This window comes from Thamnophis elegans, chromosome 16 (genome assembly GCF_009769535.1).
Source record: "Thamnophis elegans isolate rThaEle1 chromosome 16, rThaEle1.pri, whole genome shotgun sequence".
In the NCBI taxonomy this organism is placed as follows: domain Eukaryota; kingdom Metazoa; phylum Chordata; class Lepidosauria; order Squamata; family Colubridae; genus Thamnophis; species Thamnophis elegans.
Window position 1 is genome coordinate 22,480,297 of NC_045556.1, and position 23,037 is coordinate 22,503,333.

General features: G+C 41.2%; 1 protein-coding gene across 1 annotated transcript in view; it reads right to left on the bottom strand.

Moving 5' to 3' along the window:
- The window catches only part of MEGF11 (multiple EGF like domains 11), a 471,865-nt gene extending 457,116 nt beyond the window's left edge, over positions 1-14,749 (bottom strand). The window contains 3 exon segments of the mRNA XM_032233167.1: positions 178-278; positions 2,153-2,254; positions 14,637-14,749. Coding sequence (XP_032089058.1) covers positions 178-278; positions 2,153-2,254; positions 14,637-14,749 — 316 coding nt within the window.
- Positions 14,750-23,037: the final 8,288 nt, after the last annotated feature.

The following is a 23,037-nucleotide window of genomic DNA, read 5'->3' on the forward strand; positions in this document are numbered from 1 at the left end:
ATAAGCACAACTGATCAATCAACGTCCTATCATTCTCTCAGGTTTTGCTACTGGCCAGCCCGTTTTTCCTGCTTGCTTAAATGCTAATCTCAACATTTGCAAGCCCCACCACAGCTGCATGCAGGATGCAACGCCAGAGACACTTCAGCAGAAGAATAGGAAATGGCCTCTACGTACGGATACAGAAGTCCCCGCTCTCGTAATATCCCGGGCAGCACTGAGAGCGTCGCCGATACATCGTCCTCAGTCCCCTCCGATAGGCCGTTTTATAACTGATTCTAAATGGTGGGAGAGGAAAGGAAGAAAAAAAAAACCTGGAAATCAATGCCCATAGTTATAATTCTATTTGTGTTACATTACCGCAAGGTTGTTATGTTCAATATTTGCTTCAGAATGTGCAAAGGTTTTTGATATTTAAAAAGATCGATACAAATTCCAACTCCTACTCATTCAGCCGTATCCTAAGCCATTTTCATGCTAGGTCCAAGAGAAGATTTGGGCAAGCAAGATATAGAAAGGGAAAGAAAAGGGAAATTGTGTGTGTGTGTGTGTGTGTGTGTGTGTGTGTGTGTGTGTGTGTAAATAAAAAATCTTTTGCCTCTCCCTGGTTATAATTCTTATCTCAGAAATAAACAGCAGTTCGAGATATTAAACAGGCAGAGTTGCTCAATAGTGAGAAAGGCAGCATATAAATTTAATAAATAAATCCAATAAATATAAACATTGCATATGTCAGGCCTGCAGTCATATTCCTTTTAGGATCTTTGGCCTGCCACACTCTCTCTATTATTTTGCTATGCTGTTTCATTAGTGGGGAATTGGAAGGGGGAATAGTAAGGAGCAGAATGTGTTGTTGTCAAAATAAAACATTCCTTTCTAGAAGCCCAAGGTCATCCTTTGCCTCTGCACCTGACCGGAACTAGATGGGTGGAAATGCCAGCATGGCAGAGGAAGATTGGACCATGTGATGAACTTGTGGGTGTGGGGGCAAGATTTTGAACTTTCAACTGGGTGGAAAACCCAGGAAGCTTTCAGATTCGGGTTTTCCATAGATGTACCAACATGTCTCTCTTATTAAATTGGAACTTTGATGAAAGCTCTGCCTTGGACTCTGATTTAATTCTGGATGATATTTGGAACGCTGACAGCACAATTCCTTGCATTAATATATTTTTTTGCCACCTGGCCCAAACATGGCACTTATTAGCCTGTCCCCTGTCCCCTTATTCCCGCTGAGAAGTTGGTGGTGTTTCATACAACCACACATATGATATCTAGGTTGGACATTTCTGCACTCTTTCCAGACCCTCAACATCTTTCTTATAATATGATTGTTTGTTATATGTTGACTAAACATGGATGCAGTTTATTAAGTGTGGTCTTACTAAGGCTTTGTAAAGCAGTACTAACCTTTTATGTGATCTTGATTCTATTCCCTCTTTTAATACAACCTAGGATTAGCTTTTTTGGATGCAATTTGTATACACAAATATGATGACAACCATGAACTTTTTGGGCAATCATCTCTATAAACAAAAGATTGGGCTTCATGATCCTCAGAATCAACAACACACACCAAGAATTTGTTTATACTTGATTTGGAGAAAATCTGGCCTAATTTAAATCTGCCTTTAAAACTTTTCCAGGTGTTTCCATGTATTTCTCAACCATGATTTATTTTTCAACCTTGATGTGTGTCTCAAACTTGAGGTGTGGGATTAAAGATAAACAAACTTCACTTCTTGAAGTTACCTACACTGGCTGGGGAATTCTGGGAGAGAAACAGGTTTAGCCAGTTCGTTTTCAACAGCAAGAAGATAAAAGAAGGAAGCTGCAAGCAAAAAATGATAGTCCCTCGGCCTTCCTAGTTGCTTCCAACTTGATTGCAAATGCAACGCTGAAAGCAAATGCATTGCAAATAGGCAGGGCTGGTTAGTCATCCTTTTACAAAAACTATGGCTATTTTCTCCATAAAAGAAAAAGAAAAATCAATGTTCCGTCTCTTTAGTGCTGCCGGACTACTCTGCACAAAAGATCCTATCGTTATCTTCCGTAGCGGAAGAGCTTCTCCCGGGCTCGGAAGAAAAGGGAGCAATCCAGAGAGGATGAAAGGGAAGATGAGGTTTGAAAATACCTTCCAATTATCGCTTACCTGTGTCGAGTGCACTTGAACCAGTTGAGGATATCTGTGCATCTTGTATAATAGATCTGATCAAAGGGATGTGCGTAGGATTCCTGAACAGTCACGGCGTAGCTAGAAGGGAAGAGACAGCAACTATTCATCTGGGCCCTTCTTTATGTAGCCCAGGGGTGTCCAAACTTGGGAACTTTAAGACTTGTGGACTTCAACTCCCAGAATTCTGAGAGTTGAAGTCCACAAGTCTTAAAGTTCCCAAGTTTGGTTACCCCTGATTTAGCCATTCAAAGCCCAGATCCAAACACAGGTTCTTTGGCCAAGTTTGATGAACAAATACTTAAGTCAATAAAAACAGAATGCAGGTAATCAATGGCTTACAATCACAATTGAGCCCAGAATATCTGTTGGCAAACAAGACATTTTACTATCTTCCTTGCCACAGTCGTTAGGCGAATCAGTGCAGTTGTTAAGTTAGTCCATGGTTATTAAGTGAATCTGGCTTCCTCCATTGACTTTGCTTGTCAGAAGGTTGCAAAAGGAGGACGTGTGAATCCGGGAGACTGCAACCATCAGAAATACATGCCAGTTGCAGGGGGGACGGGGGAGGGGATGAGCAAGCGAACGAGCGATGGGCAAGCGTACATACACAGCTCTATTTGCGGAAGTCCTGGGCATGCAACCACATCACTTGTGCAAATGGAGCACAAGCGGACACGTTCGCCCACTTCTCACCTGCTGTTCATCTGCTACTCACAGAAGTGGGGATGTGCATACGCCTAGCACTTCCGCAGCCCAACACAATTCTGAACAGCTCAAGCAGGGGTGGGTTCCTGCCAGTTCTAACCTCTTCTATAGAAGAGGTTCCACAATCTACAGTGCCGTTTAGAACTGGTTCAAGCTCCCTCCCCCGCCCTTCCGCACATCATCAAGATTAAGAGGAGGAATTCTGGGAGTTGAAGTCCACAAGTCTTAAAGCTGTCAAGTTTGAACACCTTTGGGGTTTTTTTTTCTAAAGGGTTAGGGGTGCAAGGGTCTTGTAACTTGACAGCTTTAAGACTTGCGTGCTTCAATGCCAGGGTTCCTGAGCCAACCTTTTGGTTGCTAAGCAAGAGTGTTGTTAAGTGAGTTTCACCACATTTTACAAGTTGGCCATGCCCACCCAGTCACATGACTGCCAAGCAGTGGTGGGTTTCAAAAATTGTTTGAACCTACTCTGTGGGTGTGGCCTCCTTTGTGGGAGTGGCTTGCCACTCATGTGACTGGATGGGAGTGGCTTGCCGCCCATGTGACCGAATATGAAGATGCCAACGACACTTGTCAGAATCACCTTAACTTACCTTACACACAGCACTGGCATTCATAAGAATATGATGTAAACTTGTTTTTTAAAATGCATCTTTGGTTTGCGTTAAAACAACTTCAAGACACGCAATGTTCTGATTGCACCACAAACGCAGTAGTCATCCTTACCTTTCACAGAGGCACTAAGTTTTATAAATATGAGCATGATAGTGTAGAATAATCATATCCAAGGATTTCAAAAAAATTTGGAACCTCTTCTGTAGGTGTGGCCTGCTTTCCAGGTCCACTGGTGGAACCTCTTCTAACCGGTTCAGTAGATTTGACGAACCAGTTCTACCGAATAGGTGCGAACTGGTAGGAACCCACCTCTGCTGCCAAGCCACTCCCACTCAGTCATATGGCTAGAAAGCCATTCCCACCCAGTCACATGGCTGGCAAGCCACTCCCACAAAGCAGGCCACACCTACAGAAGAGGTTCTAAAAAATTTTGAAACCCACCACTGGGCTCAAGGCTTGGTAATGGGGCCATGGCCTGGGGGTTGTGGACCCTTGGTGTATGTTGTTTGGGAGTCCACATCTTTTCCACCTGGGGAATAGGATCTTTAAATGAGGAGTCCTTAGTGCTCTCTGAGCTTGGTGGTTTTCTTGCAGACGTTTCATTACTCAAGCTAGGTAACATCATCAGTGCTGCTGGGAGTGAGGTTTGCTCTCAGTTCATATTCTAGTGTCTTGTCCTGTCTAATGTCTTGCCCCAAGAAATTGCCGAAGGAGCACAAAGAAACTCTAAAACCACCGCACCAACACTGGCAGGGCAAGACACTAGAACCGTGATGGCAAACCTATGGCATGCGTGCCCGAAGTGGCACACGGAGCCATGTTCCCTGGCACATGTGATGTCACCCGTTCCCCTTCTGGGTTTTTGGTGCGCACGAGCGTGTGATGATCAGCTGGCCTTCATGCATGCGGCAGTGCCAGAAAAGAGCTGGTCTTCCGTTTTCTGACATGAGCATGTGTGCCGGCCAGCTGATCGCCATGCACACATACCTGCCAGGAAGCAGAAGACTAGCTGGGCAGCACACCTGCACACACCGGAAACCGGAAGTTCATTTTCTGGCATGCGCATGCACCCTGACCAGCCCCTCTTTTGGGTTGTGGCCCTGACAAGCCCCTACGCATGGTCCATTTTCGGTGCTGAAAAGGTTCACCATCACTGCACTAGAATAGCCACTGAGAGCAAACCCCACTCCTTACCAGCCTGATGACGTTACCTAGTTTGGGTTATGAAACATCTGCAAGAAAACCACCAAGCTCAGAGAGCACCAGGGACGCCTCATTTCAACCCTGAGCTACAAATATTCTCCTGTTATTAGATACACACACACACACACACACACACACACTATATCAATTTTAGACTTCACCCTGCAAATAAAATTTCATTTCACGGCAACCCTGAGCTACAAAGATTCTGCTTTATTAATGTAATTAGGGGCAGATGAAAATGTCAATTTTACTTTCTCTGTTTCCCGCTTCCGTGATTCTTTCAAATTCAGTGTTTCCCACTTTTGCAGAAGTGCTGAGTCTGGCTTCTCAGATTAAAAAGCAACAACTGCACCATCAGTATGTATTTCAGTACCTTTCTCCAAACATGCCTTTTTCTTTCTCAATTTGTTGATAGATTTATTACAAGTATTCCCATGTCACTTTACTCCAAAATGTATCCAGGCTTAATTAAACACAATACACATTTGCAAACTGCTTCATCCAATACAACATACTTTGTCCTACATCTTCATGAATACATCTCTTTCTGTGCAGATTAGTTCCTAATGATTTTTTAAAAAATTAGTAAATTGTAGTATAAAATTTGGAAAGTGGAAACAGTTTTTTTATACTTGTTTTACGTCATTGCAGGTGAACAGCTGTGTTAGCCTTTAGCACCAAAACCAAAAAATGATTTGGGTAGCACTTTTTCTAACCAACCCATTTTAATCATCCTAAATAAAAATTAATAAAACGTGTTAGTTGGAAGAGATACTCCCACACTTTTTCTGATTTTTAAATTTTGGGGGGTTGGTTCAAAATTGCTAATGGATTTTGATCAGAAGATAAGACTTATTCTGGAGACTGAATCTGTAATACAGTTAATTAAACAACAATTGAGGAGATGGTGTCAAGAAACAAACATGGATATTTTATTCAGGATGAACTTTTGGGATGACTTGGGATAGATAAGACACGGTGGTAAATTTTCTACGAGTGGATTACAATAAGTGTTAAGAGTGTTTTGAAACTTTAATTTTGTTTTATTTTAGTATTATTATTATTATTCCTGTTAACTACTTTGTTACTAATGTAACTTATAGAAGATAGGTGCAAATAGATTTAGTAGTTTACACTGATCCATCACTATTGTTGTATGTACACTGAGAGCTTAGGCACCAGAGGCAAATTCCTTGTGTGCCTATTTACACTTGGCCAATAAAGAGTTCAGCTCTGCTCTGCTCCACTCCACTAGAATGGCTTCCTTCTTGGAATTCTGGCTGTTCCATCGCTGGAGGATTTTAAGAAGAGTCTGGACAACCATTTGTCTGGTAGTGGGTCTCCTGCTTGACCAGGGGGTCAAACTAGAAGGTCCCTTCATGTTTCATGTTCTATGATCAATGCTAGGGGAAACTTTGTTTTCACTAGTTCATTTCAAAAATCACCTATGGGTCTACAAGTAGAGGCACAGCAGTACAAATGGAATTACATTACCGTTCCTTAAATATCCCCAAAATGATAATTATAAAATCACGAGTAATCTGGGTACCTCTCATTGTTACAAATAATTTGATAAGTTCCTATCTCTTACGTTAATACACAGAAATACACACATTCAAAACAATAAAACAAGCTATGTTCTTAACTAAATGCCACACAAATTGGGATTAGTGACCAGAAATTAAACATTTGAGGGTTTTCCTTCCTAAGGCACATTTCTGCAGGCTTCCCAAAAGATAGAATTCAGATATCAGTATGAGATTCTCATGTTCCAGTTTTGAGCCAATTAATGAATTAAAATTAATTCTTCAAAATTATACTTCAATGCAAAAAATGTTGAGAAAAGAAAGGTCTGCATTAAAGTGCATATATTTGAAAAAAATAATTCCAAACTTGTAATTTACATTGGACAGAATTACTTGCAAAACTACGTACCTTAGGCAAATATGCAAACCAAAATGCAAATGTGTCAAAAATGTACAAAAATACACTTGCATTTTAAAGTGATTTTTAACAGGCATGCAAAGTAGGTGAATAAAACTCAGGGGGTAAAAATAAAAAATAAAATAATAGTCATGTTTTGAATGGACAATTTCATTCTTGGTTTTTCTGAATTTCTAACTCCCTTAAAGATTCTTTCTTGTAAGAAGTAATAACATAGAAGTAATTTCAAGAAATAAACAGTTAGCAGAAAGAAGCTGAAAAAATACTTTTGCCAAAAAGGTGAAACAGGGAAACTAAAATGTACAACCTCTCAAAATAGGAGAAACTAGGAGACGTTTTAAAAAACCCCACAGATTTGTTCCTCCTGTGTACTGAATCTGGAGCAAATGTCTCCACAATATGGAACAAAAAAAGAGGTCAGACGATACAGGGAAGAAACTTTGGAGAAAAAAAACCCCAGTAATTTTCATTAAAAGGTAGTGAAAAATACAAGTGAAAATTAAATGCCTTTGAAATATTTTTCCCACAACCTAAAAATAAAATCACATTGGATATACCTCCAAGGTCACTTCAGTTTTACTTGGATACAAAAAAGCTAATTAAAAGCACATCTTATCCCCCAAACATAATTTCCCAGCCCAGTCAAATTTTTCAACCACTTCATTTTTTTTATGACATAGAAGCAAGCAACAACAGTGTGTAGCTGTATGTATACCTGTAACACCCACACACAGAAATATATATCTATATACACATACACATAAAATCAGTCTCTGGGGTTTAATATTTTTTTTTTACTTTGCCTCATTTATACACAGAAGAAGCTATTTTAATCTAAGATAATTTGTAGCAGAAATTAGCTGGTAATTGAGAACCATAAATTGTGAGCTAAGCAGTGGGTGTTCGCTTCTCTCCTTCATCTGAAAACATTGCTCATTGTCTGTTACCAGCTGGATGCAAAACAGAGCAGAGCAGGGCATTTTTTGAGAGAGCCAGGATTACAGTATGGTTAAAAGATTGGATTTGGACCAGAGAGACACAATTCCTGTAAAGCAGGTGACCACAGAACACGGGGCACAACTGGTCCAACGGAGCCCCAGCTTCTCTAACGGAGCTGCAGTTGCAGGGATAACAGTAGGAGAAATGCCTAATGCAAGTATTTGTCAACATTAGCAGCTTGAAGAGGTATGGATGCAAGGTTGACAAACATTTGGCTGTAAAGAAAGAGAGAAAGAGAATGAAAGTGAGAAAGAAAAAAGAGAAAGAGAAAGAATGAAAGAGAGAGAGAAAGAGGACAAAAAAGAAAGAGAAAGAATGAAAGAATGAAAAATGAAAGAAATAAAGAGAAAGAGAACAAAAGAGAGAAAGAGAAGGAAAGAAAATGATATAGATAGATAGAAAGATAGATCGAACAAAAGAGAGAGAGAGAAAACTAAAGAGAGGGGGGAAAGAGGGAAAGAGGAAGAGGGAGAGAGAAAGAGAAAGAAAGAAAGAAAGAAAGAAAGAAAGCCAACAATAAACTAAATCAATAAAAACGAACATAATCAAAGCAACTCAAGGAGACCATTTTCTTTAATAAGCATTCAGTGAAAAATATCCAGCATTCTTGTTTATCCTGGAAAGGGCATTTGGCACCCCCAAAATGTTGCATTGAGTCAGGACCCCAAGTTACCGACTCAAACCTTGACACAGCCCAAATTAATTGGGTGGCCTCAGAGGGGACCCACCTGAGACCAACGAGAAAAACAGTAAACTCACATTTTTCCAGCAGAATGCTTCAGGTTTAATCTCCCAGCAAAAATAAAAATAAAAATTCTGCCCACTCCCTGGAAGGCTGCTGATTGCATGCAGCTGTCCTGAACAGCCTGGAAGGGGGCCGAAAAGCCAGAGAGAAGTTGCAAACTTTACTGATGGTTGCACAGGAAACATTTTAACCCTTTAATCCCTGATATTTCTTGCCATCAATATTATCCAACAGTATTGGCTATTAATATCCAACTGGATTGCATCAATACGAGTCCTGAATAAAGTCATATGGTTATCATTCATTATAATTTCATCCTATTTCTCTTCCAATTGTCACCACTGACTGGTGAATGAACAGCGCATTAAACACCGTGCACAATTTATTCTGTTTTATTTGACATGGTGCTTTAGTTAATCAGCAAAAAACTAAAGTGAATTAGACTGCAGCACCTTAAAAATCACGTACAAGCCTTCTAAAAATACTGTCAGCTTAAGGCTATAAATTTATTAGATCCTAGGACCGTCATGGCGAACCTATGGCATGCGTGCCACAGGTGGCACATGGAGCCATTTCTCAGGGAACGCAAGGCGTTGCCCTGTCACCTCCAGCGCGTATGTGCATGCTGGCCAGCTGATTTTTGGCCTTGAATTTTGGCCGTTTTTCGCTCTCCAGAGAGGGTTTGCCCATTGGGCTGTTTTTCGCGCTGTGAAGGCTTCTAGGAAGCCTCTGGAGGGAGAAAAATGGCCCAATGGGCACCCCGGAAGTCATTCCCAAATGTCCGGTTTGCGTGTTGGGCCATTTTTTGTCCTCCTCAGGCTCCTAGAAAACCTATGGAGCCTGGGGAGGGCCAAACACGGACACTCCGGGCCCACAGGAAGTTGGAAAACATGCTGTTTCCGGCCTCCAGAGGGCCTCTGGGGGGGAACCGTTTTTGCCCTTCCCAGGCTCTAAAAAAGCCGTGCACACAAGCGTGGGGCAACGTGGGGGGGTTGTCACACATGCATGCGCAGGGGGCACAGTGCAGGAGGGGCATTAAATTATGGAAGTCGGCACATGAGTGTGTGCGATAGCAGGCTTTTGGCATCAGAGTTGAAAAAGGTTCACCATTAAGAGGTATAACTTGATTCTGGTGAGCTAAGAAGAACTAGCCATGCTAAAGAATAGACTTACTTGCTGAAGTGCACGAAGGAGTTGATACAGAGCTGGACTTAATACAATACTAGTTCATGTTGGGATGTTTTAATCAAATGCTCTGCAGTCAAGGTTCAGGATTATTTTCATCCTGACCTTCCTGGCATTAAGAAAACCAACCTGGGCCAGAATTGTGCAATTGGGACGCAAATTGTCTCTCAATCCAATGGAAGAGAACATCTGTAGTTCATGGCTGGGGTGCTTCTTGGTGCACTCTTAGCTAACTTGTTTTCTTGCAGACGTTTTATTACCAACTAGGTAACATGATCAGAGCTAGAAGGGAGTGGATTGTGCAGTGGGGAAAAGGAGGACTGTGTGGTCCATCAAATATTTGGATGAGGGGGTAAATGGGGAACTCATCAAATTTGCAGATGACACCAAGCTGGTAGGAATAGCCAACACTCCAGAAGATAGGCTTAAGATACAGAAGGATCTTGACAAACTTGAACATTGGGCACTATCTAATAAAATGAAATTCAATGGTGAAAAGAGTAAGGTTCTACATTTAGGCAAGAAAAACGAAATGCACAGGTACACTATAGGTGGTACCTTGCTCAATAGTAGTAACTGTGAGAAGGATCTTGGAGTCCTAGTGGACAACCATTTAAATAGGAGCCAGCCGTGTGCAGCAGCTGCCAAAAAAGCCAACACAGTTCTAGGCTGCATAAACAGAGGGAGAGAATCAAGATCACGTGAAGTGTTAACACCTCTTTATAAGGCCTTGGTAAGGCCACACTTGAAATACTGCACTCAGTTTTGCTCACCACAATGTAGAAAAGATGTGGAGACTTTAGAAAGAGTGAGGAGAAAAGCAACAAAGATGATTAGGGGACTGGAGGCTAAAACATAGGAAGAACGGTTGCAGGAACTGGGTATATCTAGTTTAATAGAAAGAAGGACTAGGGGTGACATGATAGCAGTCTTCCAATATCTCAGGGGCTGCCACAAAGAAGAGGGAGTCAAACTATTTTTCAAGGCACCTGAGTGCAGGAAAAGAAGCAATGGGTGGAAACTAATCAAGGAGAGAAGCAACTTAGAACTGAGGAGAAATTTTCTGACAGTGAGAACAATGAATCAGGGGAACAGAAGTTCCCTCCAGAAGTTGTGAATGCCCCAACACTTTAAGTCTTTAAGAAGATATTAGATAGCCATTTGTCTGAAACGGTATAGGGTTTCCTGCCTAGGCAGGGGGTTGGACTAGAAGACCTCCAAGGTCCCTTCCAACTCTGCTATTGTGTTGTGTTGTGTTGTGTTGTGTTGTGTTGTGTTGTATTGTATTGTATTGTATTGTGGTCCTTGGTGCTCTCTGATTTTGGTTGTTTTCTTGCCAATATTTTATTACCCAATAGATAAGCTCATCAATGCTAAAAGAGAGTGAGATTTGGAAGGAGGTGAAGGAGGAGGAGAACTTGGTGCTGTCTGAGCTTGGTTGTTTTCTTGCAGATGTTTCATTACCCAACTAGATAACATCATCAGTGCTGGTGGCTAATGAAATGTCTTGACACAAAACAACCAAGCTCTGAGAGCACCAAGAATGTTCTTTGTTCCTCAGAGAGGTCTGTGTTCAATGGTTGATTCAGACAAATTTATTTTACTTGCATAGAATCATTTTTATGTCCAAAAGTGCCTGCAGAATTTCACCTTAAATAAGATGGTAACCTTCAAATTTTTGTTTTGAGACCCTAATTTCTCAGGGTCACAAGGGAAGCTTCTCACCTCCATATGTCAGCCACCAGTAAGAAACACCAAAGCAGAATTTATTTAGACAGCGTGTCCTTCATTAACATAGAAAAACCAATCAGCTTGATTATTATTTTATGATCCCGTGTGCTCCTCTTGACCTCGCCCTAACTCAATCTTTTGGCTTGATTTATTACCACCTAAGTATCACAGTCATCTTGGCCCAGGCAGCCAATCAATTCTAGTATTTAATTTTTGTTTTTTCTTGATTGGATCCCCGGGTTGCTGACTTCTTTCACACAAAATCAATATTGTGCTCTTGGACTCAAAATATACTGTGCTACGGAACTGCAAAACAATACAAAATTACAGGTTTCATTTCCACTCTCATTTGTTCTTGAAAACTCTGTGTTTGTGTGATCAACAGGAAGGAAGGAAGGAAGGAAGGAAGGAAGGAAGGAAGGAAGGAAGGAAGGAAGGAAGGAAGGAAGGAAGGAGAAGGAAAGTGAGTGGGAGGGATGGGGAAGGAAGGAGAGGAAAGTTGAAGGAAGGAAAAGGATAAGAGGAAGGAAAGAAGGAGAGGGATGGGAAAGGAAGGAAGGAAAGAAGGAAGGAAAGAAAGAAAGAAAGAAAGAAAGAAAGAAAGAAAGAAAGAAAGAAAGAAAGAAAGAAAGGAGATGAATGGGGAAGGAAGAAGAGGAATGGAGAAGGAAGGAAGGAAGGAAGGAAGGAAAAGGGGAAGGGGAAGGAAAGAAGGAGAGGAATGGGGAAGGAAGGAAGGAAGACAACTGGCACATCCATTTAAGTTGGCAAAGGCTTTCTACCCACACCTTCTACCTACTATTATGGCAGATGTAATGGGTCCAGGAGACCCCTAAATTGTGTCCCACTGGTTTCCAAGGCAGCACTCTTCCATCCCGAGCAAAAGAGATTTTTTATACCGACAATCACTCAATCTTTATTTTATAAATAATAATATACCGTAAATACATACTGTATATACCGATACACGCATACATACATACTCTTGCTTGATCCAGCATGGATTCCCAAGAGGGAGAGGTGAAAACAGCTTGGAAGAGTCACCATGTGCCAATCTTGATTTTGGGGGAGCCTGACAAGCTTTGGCCTGTTTCACTCCATCCTCCAAGCATCCCCCAAACAGATAATCCTTGCTTAACAACTGATCACTTAGCCACTGTTCGAAATTATAGCTGGCTTCTTCAGAGCCACTTATCACTCATTTTTAAGGTTCTGATGGCTGCAGCTGCACGCACACACACACCCCATGGTGGCATAAGGGCATTTTGGGTGCTTGGCAACCAGCTGGCATTTAAGGCCATTTGCAGTATTCCACAATCACGTGACCACGATTTTGGGTGGTTGTTTGCCGGTTTCCAGCTTTCACGTCCGGTTTCTGACCAAAAAACCCAACCATTGGGGGAAATTTACTCTCTTAAGAACTGTGATGTTCCCTCACTGAGCAGCGCAAGAAAAGTCACAACATTGGGCCCAGTCATGTGGTAACCTGCTTAATGACCGTTGTTATTTATGACCACAATTCAGTGCTCAATTACAGGTGGTCCTCAGCTTAACAACAGTTCATTTCGTGATCAAAATTATAGTGGCACTGAAAAATGTGACTTATGAGCGTTTTTCACAACTGTGTGCCCGTTGCAGCATCCCCTTTGCAACCGGCTTGTATTTATGACGGTCGCAGTGTCCCCCTTTGCAACCTTACGGCAAGCAAAATCATTGGGAAGCCAGATTCACTCAACAACCAGGTTACTTAACTACTTATCAATTGCAGTGATTCACTTAACAACCATGGCAAGGAAGGTTGTAAAATGGGGCAAAACTCACTTAACAAGCACCCTGCTCACTCAGCAAGAGACGTTTTGGGATCAATTGTGGTCATATGTTGAGGACCACCTGTACAGAGGATAGAGGACTACCTATATGACACAAATGTTGCTTTGGACTTTTGAAGAAAGCTAGTCTTTCATTCTAATAAATCAAATGGCCAACGCAGGCCAGAGCCACCCTCAAGGACACAGCTGGGGAATTGGGCCCACATACAAGGCATATTTCAGGCATATTTTAAGTACTGAAACCGTAAGCAGGAATGCTTAAGTCTACAAAGCAAGATCGTTCTATCCAGGGGTGAAATCCACCTCTGGCTGGCCCCAAAGTGGGGCAGGTACGGGGATTTTGCAGTATCCTTCCCCTGCCACACTCACCAAACCACACTACGCCACCAAGCCACGCCCACAGAACTGGTAGTAAAAAAAAATTGCATTTCACCACTGGCTCTACCAGTGCACACTCAATGCCTTCAAAAAAAAAAAAATCAAGGGATGCATTCAATGGTCATACAGAATTAGACTGCATTTTGGAATATTATGTTTTATATTCTAAAGCTACGTTGAGAAGGGCCTCGGATTTATTTTTAAACCCAAAAATGATGTACGCTTACCTTAAAAAATATTTATTTAGCATACGGCATCTATAGAGGTCATGGGACTACTGCTACACAACACTAATAAAGCACATTAGACATATAAACACAAATATATAATTCAGGAATGTCTCCTCATGAAATGTAAAGACACCTGGGATTATCTCATCGTAGCGACATCAGAAGCAGTTTAGCTAGTTAGATAACAAATAATAACATCTATCACCTATTGCGATTCGATGGTGCCATATGATGCTAATTTTATCATGGAATTACCTTAATTTAATATTTATCTCATATATTGTACTGTATGGATGTCTTTCTTTAGTCACCAAAGTTCCCATGGCACAAGTGACTTATGTCCATTTTTCATAGTTACAACCGTTGCAACATCCCCATAGTCACGAGAACAAAATTCAGCCACTTGGAAAATGACTCATATTTATGACGGTTCCAGTGTCCAGTGACCCCTTTTGCAACCTTCTGATAAAATCAGTGGAGAAGCCAGATTCACAACCGTGTTACTAACTTAACAACTGCAGGGACTCACTTTATAACTGTGGCAAGGAAGGATGTAAAATGGGGCAAAATTCATGAAAGAAATGTCTCTTAGGAAGAGGTCATTAATTGGCTCAATTGAGGTCATTAATCGAGACCTACATGGATGGATGGATGGACGGACAGATAGACAGACAGACAGATGGATAAACAGACACAGATATAGATAGATGATAGATAGAAGATAGATAGATAGACAGACAGGCAGACAGACAGACAGACACACACACACACACACAAATATTTGTGTGCATGAATGTGTATGTATATGTGTGTGTGTGCATATTTGTGTATGTAATGTATGTATTGGCTGGTGCTGTACTTAAAGAAAAGGAAATAAAGTCAACATGCCTTACCTTTCCCAGTGGCTGCAAACATTTGGATCATCTGGGTTTAAGGAGAGGCTTTTTTTCAGAAGGAGAGAGAGCGCAAAGACTCTGAAATTCCACCACAAGAGAAGGAAGACCATCTTTGCGGTATCTGAATAAAGAAAAGGAAAAAAAACACCATTGGACAAACAGGCCACTGTTTCCTACTAAATCAACCGGTTGTATTTCAAGCTCAGGCCTCTTTTAGCATCTGAAAGGATGTAGAAAAAGAGAGCACAAAAACCTTATCTATTCATCTTCAATTCTAGACACACTTAAGGAAAGATGGATCCCTAACCAAACCCTTTCAGCCCATATATTCAAATATATTTAATCCTCTCTCCTCCAGGAATCAACTATTAATAAAGCTACTGATTCTCAAGCCCAATGATTTTGGGACAGTTCCACCCTCAGTTTTTAAAATAAAACAAAACACTTCCCACTTTTTTCCCCTGATACAAAGAGCTCTGCTTCATTTTGACAGTGGTTTTGTCTTATTAATTAAACCAGTGTTTCTCAACTTCAGCAGCTTTAAGATGGGTGGACTTCAACTCCCAGAATTCCCCATGGCTGGCTAGGGAATTCTGGGAGTTGAAGTCCACCCCTCATAAAAGTTGCCAAGATTGAGAAACACTGATTTAGAGACTTAAGTCCTTATTCCTCCTCTCCATATGAACAAATCACCCCAGGGGCCTTCTTACACAGTGGTCCCTCACATGCTGGCTGGGGAATTCGGGGAATTGAAGTCCACCAGCCTTAAAAGTTACTGAGATTGAGAAACACTAGGCTAAACTGCTACATCTCATGGCTATTAACCAACAGTCAATCAATTGAATATTCAGGTATTATTAAGAATTGGAGAAGGCAAACGTTTTTATTTAACGGAGGCTCTAAAACATTACTGCTTTTGTCTTTGCACTGCTAGTGTTACAATTACTTGTTCCTTCTGTTCCCTGGCTAAGAGTTTTTTTTAATAATCCATATGTTCTATTGTTAAATTATTGAAATACAAGAAAGATACAACTAAAAGGCTGCTATATTTAAAAACTGCAAAAAGAAAAAAATTAACCACTTTGAGGTGATATTCGAACTTTGCATCCCGCATTCATAATTGTTGTTAAAACTTAAAACATATTCCAAATGTTTAAACTGCTTTGCTCCGTGATATGTTGTATATAAGGCAACCATTCCTGCTTAAAGGTGGAAATTCCTACAGTATTGCGGATATATAGCGTTAAGTTTTCCATTTGGATATTTTCCTCTTTGGATATTTTCCAATTTCAGTCTTACATTGAATATTGTAAGCAAGGTTATCTCTTCCAATGTGGTGCTACGTTTACCCTTGCTGTAGTGAACTTGTACCTTAGGAATAGAATAACAGAACAGAGTAATGCAATAACAGAATTGGAAGGGACCTTGGAGGTTATCTAGTCCAGTGGTCTCCAACCTTGGCAACTTTAAGACTTGTGGACTTCAACTCCCAGAGTTCCTCAGCCAGCAAAGCTGGCTGAGGAACTCTGGGAGTTGAAGTCCACAGGTCTTAAAGTTGCCAAGGTTGGAGACCACTGATCTAGTCCAACTCCCTGCTCAAGCAGGAGACCTATCCCATTCCAGACAAATGACTTTTTGAAAGCCTCCAGTGATGGAGCACACACAACTTCTGGAGGTAAGCCATTGCACTAATTAATTATTGTCACTGTTAGGAAATTTCTCCTTAGTTCTAGGTTCTAGGTTGTTTCATTGGTTAGTTTCCATCCATTGCTTCTTGTCTTGCTTTCTGGTGCTTTGGAAAATAAGTTGACCCCCTTGCCTTTGTAGGAGCCCCTCAAATGTTGGAACATTGCTCTGTCTCCCCCAGTCCTTCTTTTCACTAGACTAACCATCCCCAGTTCCTGCAACCGTTCTTCAAACGTTTTAGCCTCCAATTCCCTAATCGTCTTTGTTGTTCTTCTCTGCACTCTTTCCAGTCTCAAGATCTTTATATGGTGACCAAAACAGGATGCACTATGCAGTAAATTATAATCTTTTCGTTTATGCTTTCTCAAATTATGCATAGTAAAAATGCATGTGGTTTCAGTTGATGCTTCATTTTTAGACTTTTTAAATCTTCTTTCCAATACTTTTGAATTATTATTATTTTTGCATGAACACCACATAAGGGAAAGTGTTCCTTCTTTGTTGTTTTATGCTTGATCTATTTTTTTTTAAATTAGAGATGGAATAATACAGGTAGTTCTCACTTATAACCATTCATTTATTGATGGTTCAATTTACAGTGGTATTGAGAAAAATGACTTACGACCATTCTTGCACTCAAAACTGTGGCAGTACCTCCAAATTTGGATGCTTGGCAACCAGCATGCATTTATGATAGTTGCAGCATACTGGGGTTACAGATCAACATTTGTGGCCTTCCCCGTGGCATTCAACAAGCAAAGTCAACGGGGAATGCTGAATTCTGTTTAATGACTGCACAATTCACTTAAATACGGCAGTGATTGGCTAAACAATGGCAAACAAGTTGTAAAATTGGATGAAACTCACTTAACTGTGACCTTCTGTATTCAGAACACAGAATAATAGAGTTGGAAGGGACCTTGGAGGTCTTCTAGTCCAACCCCCTGCTCAAAGAAGAGACCCTATACCATTTCAGACAAATGGCTATCCAGCATCTTCTTAAAGACTTCCAGTGTTGGAGCACCCACAACTTCTGAAGGGAAACCATTCCACTGGTTGATTGTTCTCACTGTCAGGAAATTTCTCCTTAGTTCCAAGTTGCTTCTCTCCTTGATTAGTTTCCCTCCATTGCTTCTTCTCCTGCCTTCTGGTATTTTGGAGAATAGGTTGACCCCCTCTTCTTTGTGGCAGCAATTGCCTCAAATAATGAAACACGGCTATGATGTCACTCCATCATGTCTCAATTGCAGTCATAAATTGAGGATTATCTGCATACCATTTCTATAAAGTATTTTGTACCTTTTTTTCCCCCTTATGGCAATTTGTGGCTTGAAATAAATTCTATTGATTTTTTTCCATGTCCCTTCTTATTAGTCTACTAAAATAATTCCCAACATGTTGGATAGGAAATTCTGGGACTTGAAATACAGACATTTTAAAATCGCTGAGGCTGAGAAATACTGGCCTACTGAAAATTACTTCGTTGAAATTCTGTGTCCATTTTATCATTTGATTTTTAATTTGTTCCATCTTGACAGAATCTCTAAGGACGTGAGCTCCTCATGAAACAGAGCCCTTCTCCAGGGAATCAGGCAGGCGTGTCTACAAGATAACATCAAAAGAGACAAAATGGTGAAGTCAAGGCCTGACTTGGTTTTTATGTGCATCTCACTTGAAAATAAAATGAAGCTTTGATCTCACCATTGTAGCTGACAGTTTGACTTTTTTTAAAAAAAAAATGTGGACATCCCTGAGATGAGGTGACAAAAACCACAGATTACATAGCCCTCTAGAATGCTGTGTGTCTGTGTTGTTTGTATGTCTCTGGTGTGAACAGAAACGTGGGGGGGAATTGGTAACAGTCTTCCAGGACTTGAAGGGCTGTCACAGAGAAAAGGAGCAGAGGACAGGACAAGAAGCAGCGGGTAGAAGCTCATTAAAGAGAGACCCAACCTACTGTAGAACTAAGGAGAAATTTCATGAGTTCAAATCCACAAGTTTGAAAGTTACCAAGACTGGATACACTTGCTGTAGACCAGTGGTTCCCAAGCTGGCTGGAGAATTCTGGGAGTTGAAGTCCACAAGTCTTAAGTTGCCAAGTTTGGGAACCACTGATGTAGACTATTCTACTAACCTAGTATGCTGATCCAGGACCAAAACTACATTTCATTTCTATTCCACTTTTAATGTAATTTAATTAATTATTATTATTATTTATTGATTAGCCTATAGGCAATATCAACATTCAAGGTTCAAACAAACTACCACCATATTTAGTACCTTTCCTCTGTGAAATGTTAAAATTTTTTAATTTAATAACAGTTTTGGGGGGCCCAGGTCATGCACAGATGCTTATCCAACCTAGAATTAAGAAGAATTTTTTTTGACAGTGAAAACAATTAATTAGGTCCCAGGTCATGCACACATGTCACTTTTACTAGGCAAAACATTGCAAGGGATGGAAGCTTATCCAACCTAGAACTAAGAAGAATTTTTTTGACAATTTAAATGAAAACAATTAATTAGCGGAACAGCTTGCCTCCAGAATTTGGGTGCTCCATCACTGGAGGTTTTCAAAAGGAAATTGGACAGCCATTTTATCTGGAGCGGTTATAGCTTCAGCAGGGGGTTGGACTAGAAGACCTCTAAGGTACCTCCCAACCCTGTGATTCTATGTTCTATGATTAAGACATGATACAAATAAAAAGTTGGTCCCTTTTCACAATAACAACTTTCATTGAAGGACATCAGCTTTCATGATAGGTTGTGTGTTACATGTGAGACAAATTGTAAGTATGCCATCAATTAGCAATTTTGAATCCACTGTTACTGAGCCAAGCAACATAAAGTCCTTGATAGACTCTGAGTGTCAGGGTTCCAACTAGCATCCAAAAGTAAATCAGAGTCCAAGGCAAAGTATTACTCGAAGTTCCAATTTATGAAGAGAGCCATGTTGGCACTTCTGGGACAACCCGAATCTGAAAGCTTCCTGGGTTTCCCCACCCAGTTGAAAGTTCAAGATCTTGGCCCCACACCCACAAGTCCATCACATGATCCAATCTCCCACTGCCACAGTGGCAGTTCCACCTATCCAATTCCGGTCAGGTGCAGAGGTGCCAAGACAAAGGATGACCTTGGCTTTCTAGAAAGAATTTTGTTATGGCTACATGGCATCTAACTCCATACAATCCCACCTCCCATTTTCCCATAATGGAAAATGCACAGCAGAATAATAGAAAGTGTGGCGGGCCAAAGACCCAAAAGAAAAGATGGCTGCAGGCATGACATTGAGCTTGATTGTGTTATTGCAGATGTTTCATTAACAACTTTGGAGACCGTCCATGCCACGTCACAGAGTCAAATGGGGAATTAGCCTGGAGTCTCTACATGGACACAAGAAAGAGAAGTCAGATTCCCTTCCCCCTTGAATGTTGTTGAATGTTATCTAGTCTTACTCAGATGCAAACTGTTAGTTTGAGAAGATTCCTATCTGTAGCCTCCAGCAATAAAATACCTGATTGAACATTTGAGGTGTGTGACATGCCCCCAACGGAACCTGAATCTGCAGAGGAAGATGAGCTGAAACTGGAGCCAATGGAAATCAGGAGGGGTGTCGTTGGCTTTGGAGGAAAGTGGGGAAAGGCAGGGCCAGTCAGGCCAGGGACAGCTTGTAGGCAAGGAGGAAGCAGGCAGGATGACCAAGAGAAGCTAAGCAGTAAACATGAGAGACAAATCTCAGGTGATGAGCAAGGACCACCCCCTCCTGATCCAAGAGCACAGAGAGTGGAGAGAAGGCATATACAGCGCAGACTGACTCAGAGCCGAGGTGGCGCAATGGTTAAATGCAGCACTGCAGGCTACTTCAGCTGACTGCAGTTCTGCAGTTCGGCTGTTCAAATCTCACCGGCTCAGGGTTGACTCAGCCTTCCATCCTTCCGAGGTGGGTAAAATGAGAACCTGGATTGTTGTTGGGGGCAATATGCTGACTCTGTAAACCACTTAGAGAGGGCTGAAAGCCCTATGAAGCGGTATGTAAGTCTAACTGCTATTGCTATTGCTATTGCTACAGATTCTTGGGAGGAGAGTGCCCCTCCACTCTTCACAAGACACACCTGGGCACTGAAACTTAAGGAAATGCTTTAGTGCTAGAAAAGAGGGAGGGGTTTTACTCTTTATTTATCTAAAAGTGGCTTGCCCTGCCTGTGGGCTTGTGATTTTTCTTCTTGGTAGTTCCTCAATGAGGCCATTACTTATTGTAACTTGGGTAATGAAATATTCGCAAGATGTTTCTGCTGTTGTCGTAAGTTGGGTAACGAAACATCTGCAAGAAAACAACCAAGCTCAGAGAGTACCAAGCACTCCACAGTTCAGCCCTGAGCTACAAATATTTTTCCTATTAGTACAAGCAATGTGCCTGAGATGTGAAAAGCCCACCAGGGTCCATCTGACCTACCCAGAAACGTTTTCTTGAGCAGTCAGAATCTGTTCTTTAGGCCCACAAGTTCTCTACACCAGGGGTGCCCAACCTTGGCAACCTTAAGACTTGTGGACTTCAACTCCCAGAGTTCCTCCACCAGCAAAGCCATAAAACTCACTTAACTGTTTTGCTTAGCAAAGGAAATTTTGGTCTCAGCTGTGGTCATTTAAGTGAGGACTGTCTGTACTCAGAGGTCTGCTGATGAGCATCCTGGGAGGTTGAAGTCTCTGCTATTATTTCATCCTTCTGCGGATTCCTGATGTGAAACCTGCATCCCATAATATTTTTTGGCTGAAGGTCCAGCTAGTGCAGGCCAGCATCGCTGGTGGACTGGAGACCCCAAGGAAGCCACTGTCACTTTCATACCATCGAGTAACAAACGATAATTGGAACAGAAGTTATTTTACTATGCCAGTTTTATGAAAGTGGGTCATAAATGAGAGGCAGAAACGGTTATAAATAATGAAATGAAATGCATGGAAGCAACAAAATAGACAATGAGAAGACAAAACCTAAATTTGATTTAAAATGCATTTAAAATTAATTAAATTTCAACTCTTTTACTTCCATTTACACGGAATTAAAATTGAATTAATTTTGGGAATCTATTATGATTCTTGGCTCCAGTTGGTAGGCTGGACCAGATCGAACTTGCCTGATTTTGAAAAGCTGAAGCTAAACAAGGATGAAGTTGGCTACTATAAGGATGGGAAGCCAACCAGAAGTCTTAAGCTATCTTAAGAAGTTGAAAAGAAGCAGCCCATAGGCAAGCCAATTCTTTATTGCTGCCAAGGGACCAATACTAGTATATACCGTATTTTCCGGACAATAAGACACACTCTTTCCCTCCCTAAAACAGGGCGAAAATCTGGATGCGTCTTAAACACTAAATGTAGCCCCACCATCCACCGTCCCCCACCCTTTGGCCTCTGCCTCCCAGCAATTTACCTCCTTGCAGCAAATGAGGAAAATGGGGCTTGCGGAGGCTGCAATAGGCTATAGCAATCCCTGCAGCCTGAAACAGCTGATGATGGGGAGGCCCTGTTGAAATTGAAAGTGCAACTTGCTGTTTGCTCCAGGAGGCAAATTGCTGGGAGGCAGAGGCAGATTTTTTTTCTTGTGCTAATCAGGCTGTTTGCTGCATGGAGGTAAGTCAATAACTATAAATGCCTATAGAATGTTCAAATTATTAGACATATTTTTTTAAAGACTGCTTTATTATTGTTCTAGACAGTTTAACAAAATGAAGAAGCTCTTTAAAAGAAATGCTTGATCTGAAGAGGCCCAGTGCTATTGTATCTTCCTTTAAATAGCAGAGAATAACATATACTTCCAGAAAGCCACATCAATTTAACAGCATCTGTACAAGTATAGTCTGAAATGGAACACTACAAACAGTGTATACTGTCTGTGCTGTTTGCTGTTTGTTGCAAGGAGGCAAATTGCTGGGAGGCAGAAGCAGATTTCCACCCCCCCCCCCGTGTTTTCCTCCCCAAAAGCTCGGTGTGTCTTATACTTCGGAGAGTCTTATACTTTGAAAAATACGGTAGTCATTCAGAGACAAGCTTTGAAGTTTGACTTTGAGATGAAGTGAAATATTTTTGGGCATCCATGTTCTTTGGAACTATATGCTGTACTTATTCTATGGGAATTAACATCAGGACAATGGAAAAGTCTTCTCCACGCCCTACCGACTGCTAAAAGAGTTGTGATTGAACAATAGGAAGATAAACTTATGTCTTCAGTTACAGCGAATCCCTGACTTGAAACAATTCTTTTAGTGGACGTTCAAAGTTACAACGGGATTGGAAAAAGTGACTTATAACTATTTTTTACACTTCGACTGTTGCCACATCTCCCTGATCACATGATCAAAATTCAGACACTTGGCACCTGACTCATATTTATGACGGTTGCAGTGACCCAGAGCCAGATGATCCCCTCTTATGACCTTCTGACAACCAAAGTCAAGGAGGAAGCCACTTAACCACCCTCTACTAATTGAATAGCGGCAGTGATTCACTTAACAACAGTGGCAATAAAGATTGCAAAAATGGGGCAAACTCACTTAATAACTGTCTTGCTTGGCAACAGAAATTTTGGGGTCAATTGTGGTTGTAAATGGAGAATTACCTGTACTCAGGGGATTGACAATCTGTCAGCCCATAAATGTAACCCATAAGTGACTTCCTTTCCAATGTAAACTGGCATTCATGGAAATATCACTCCATTCGC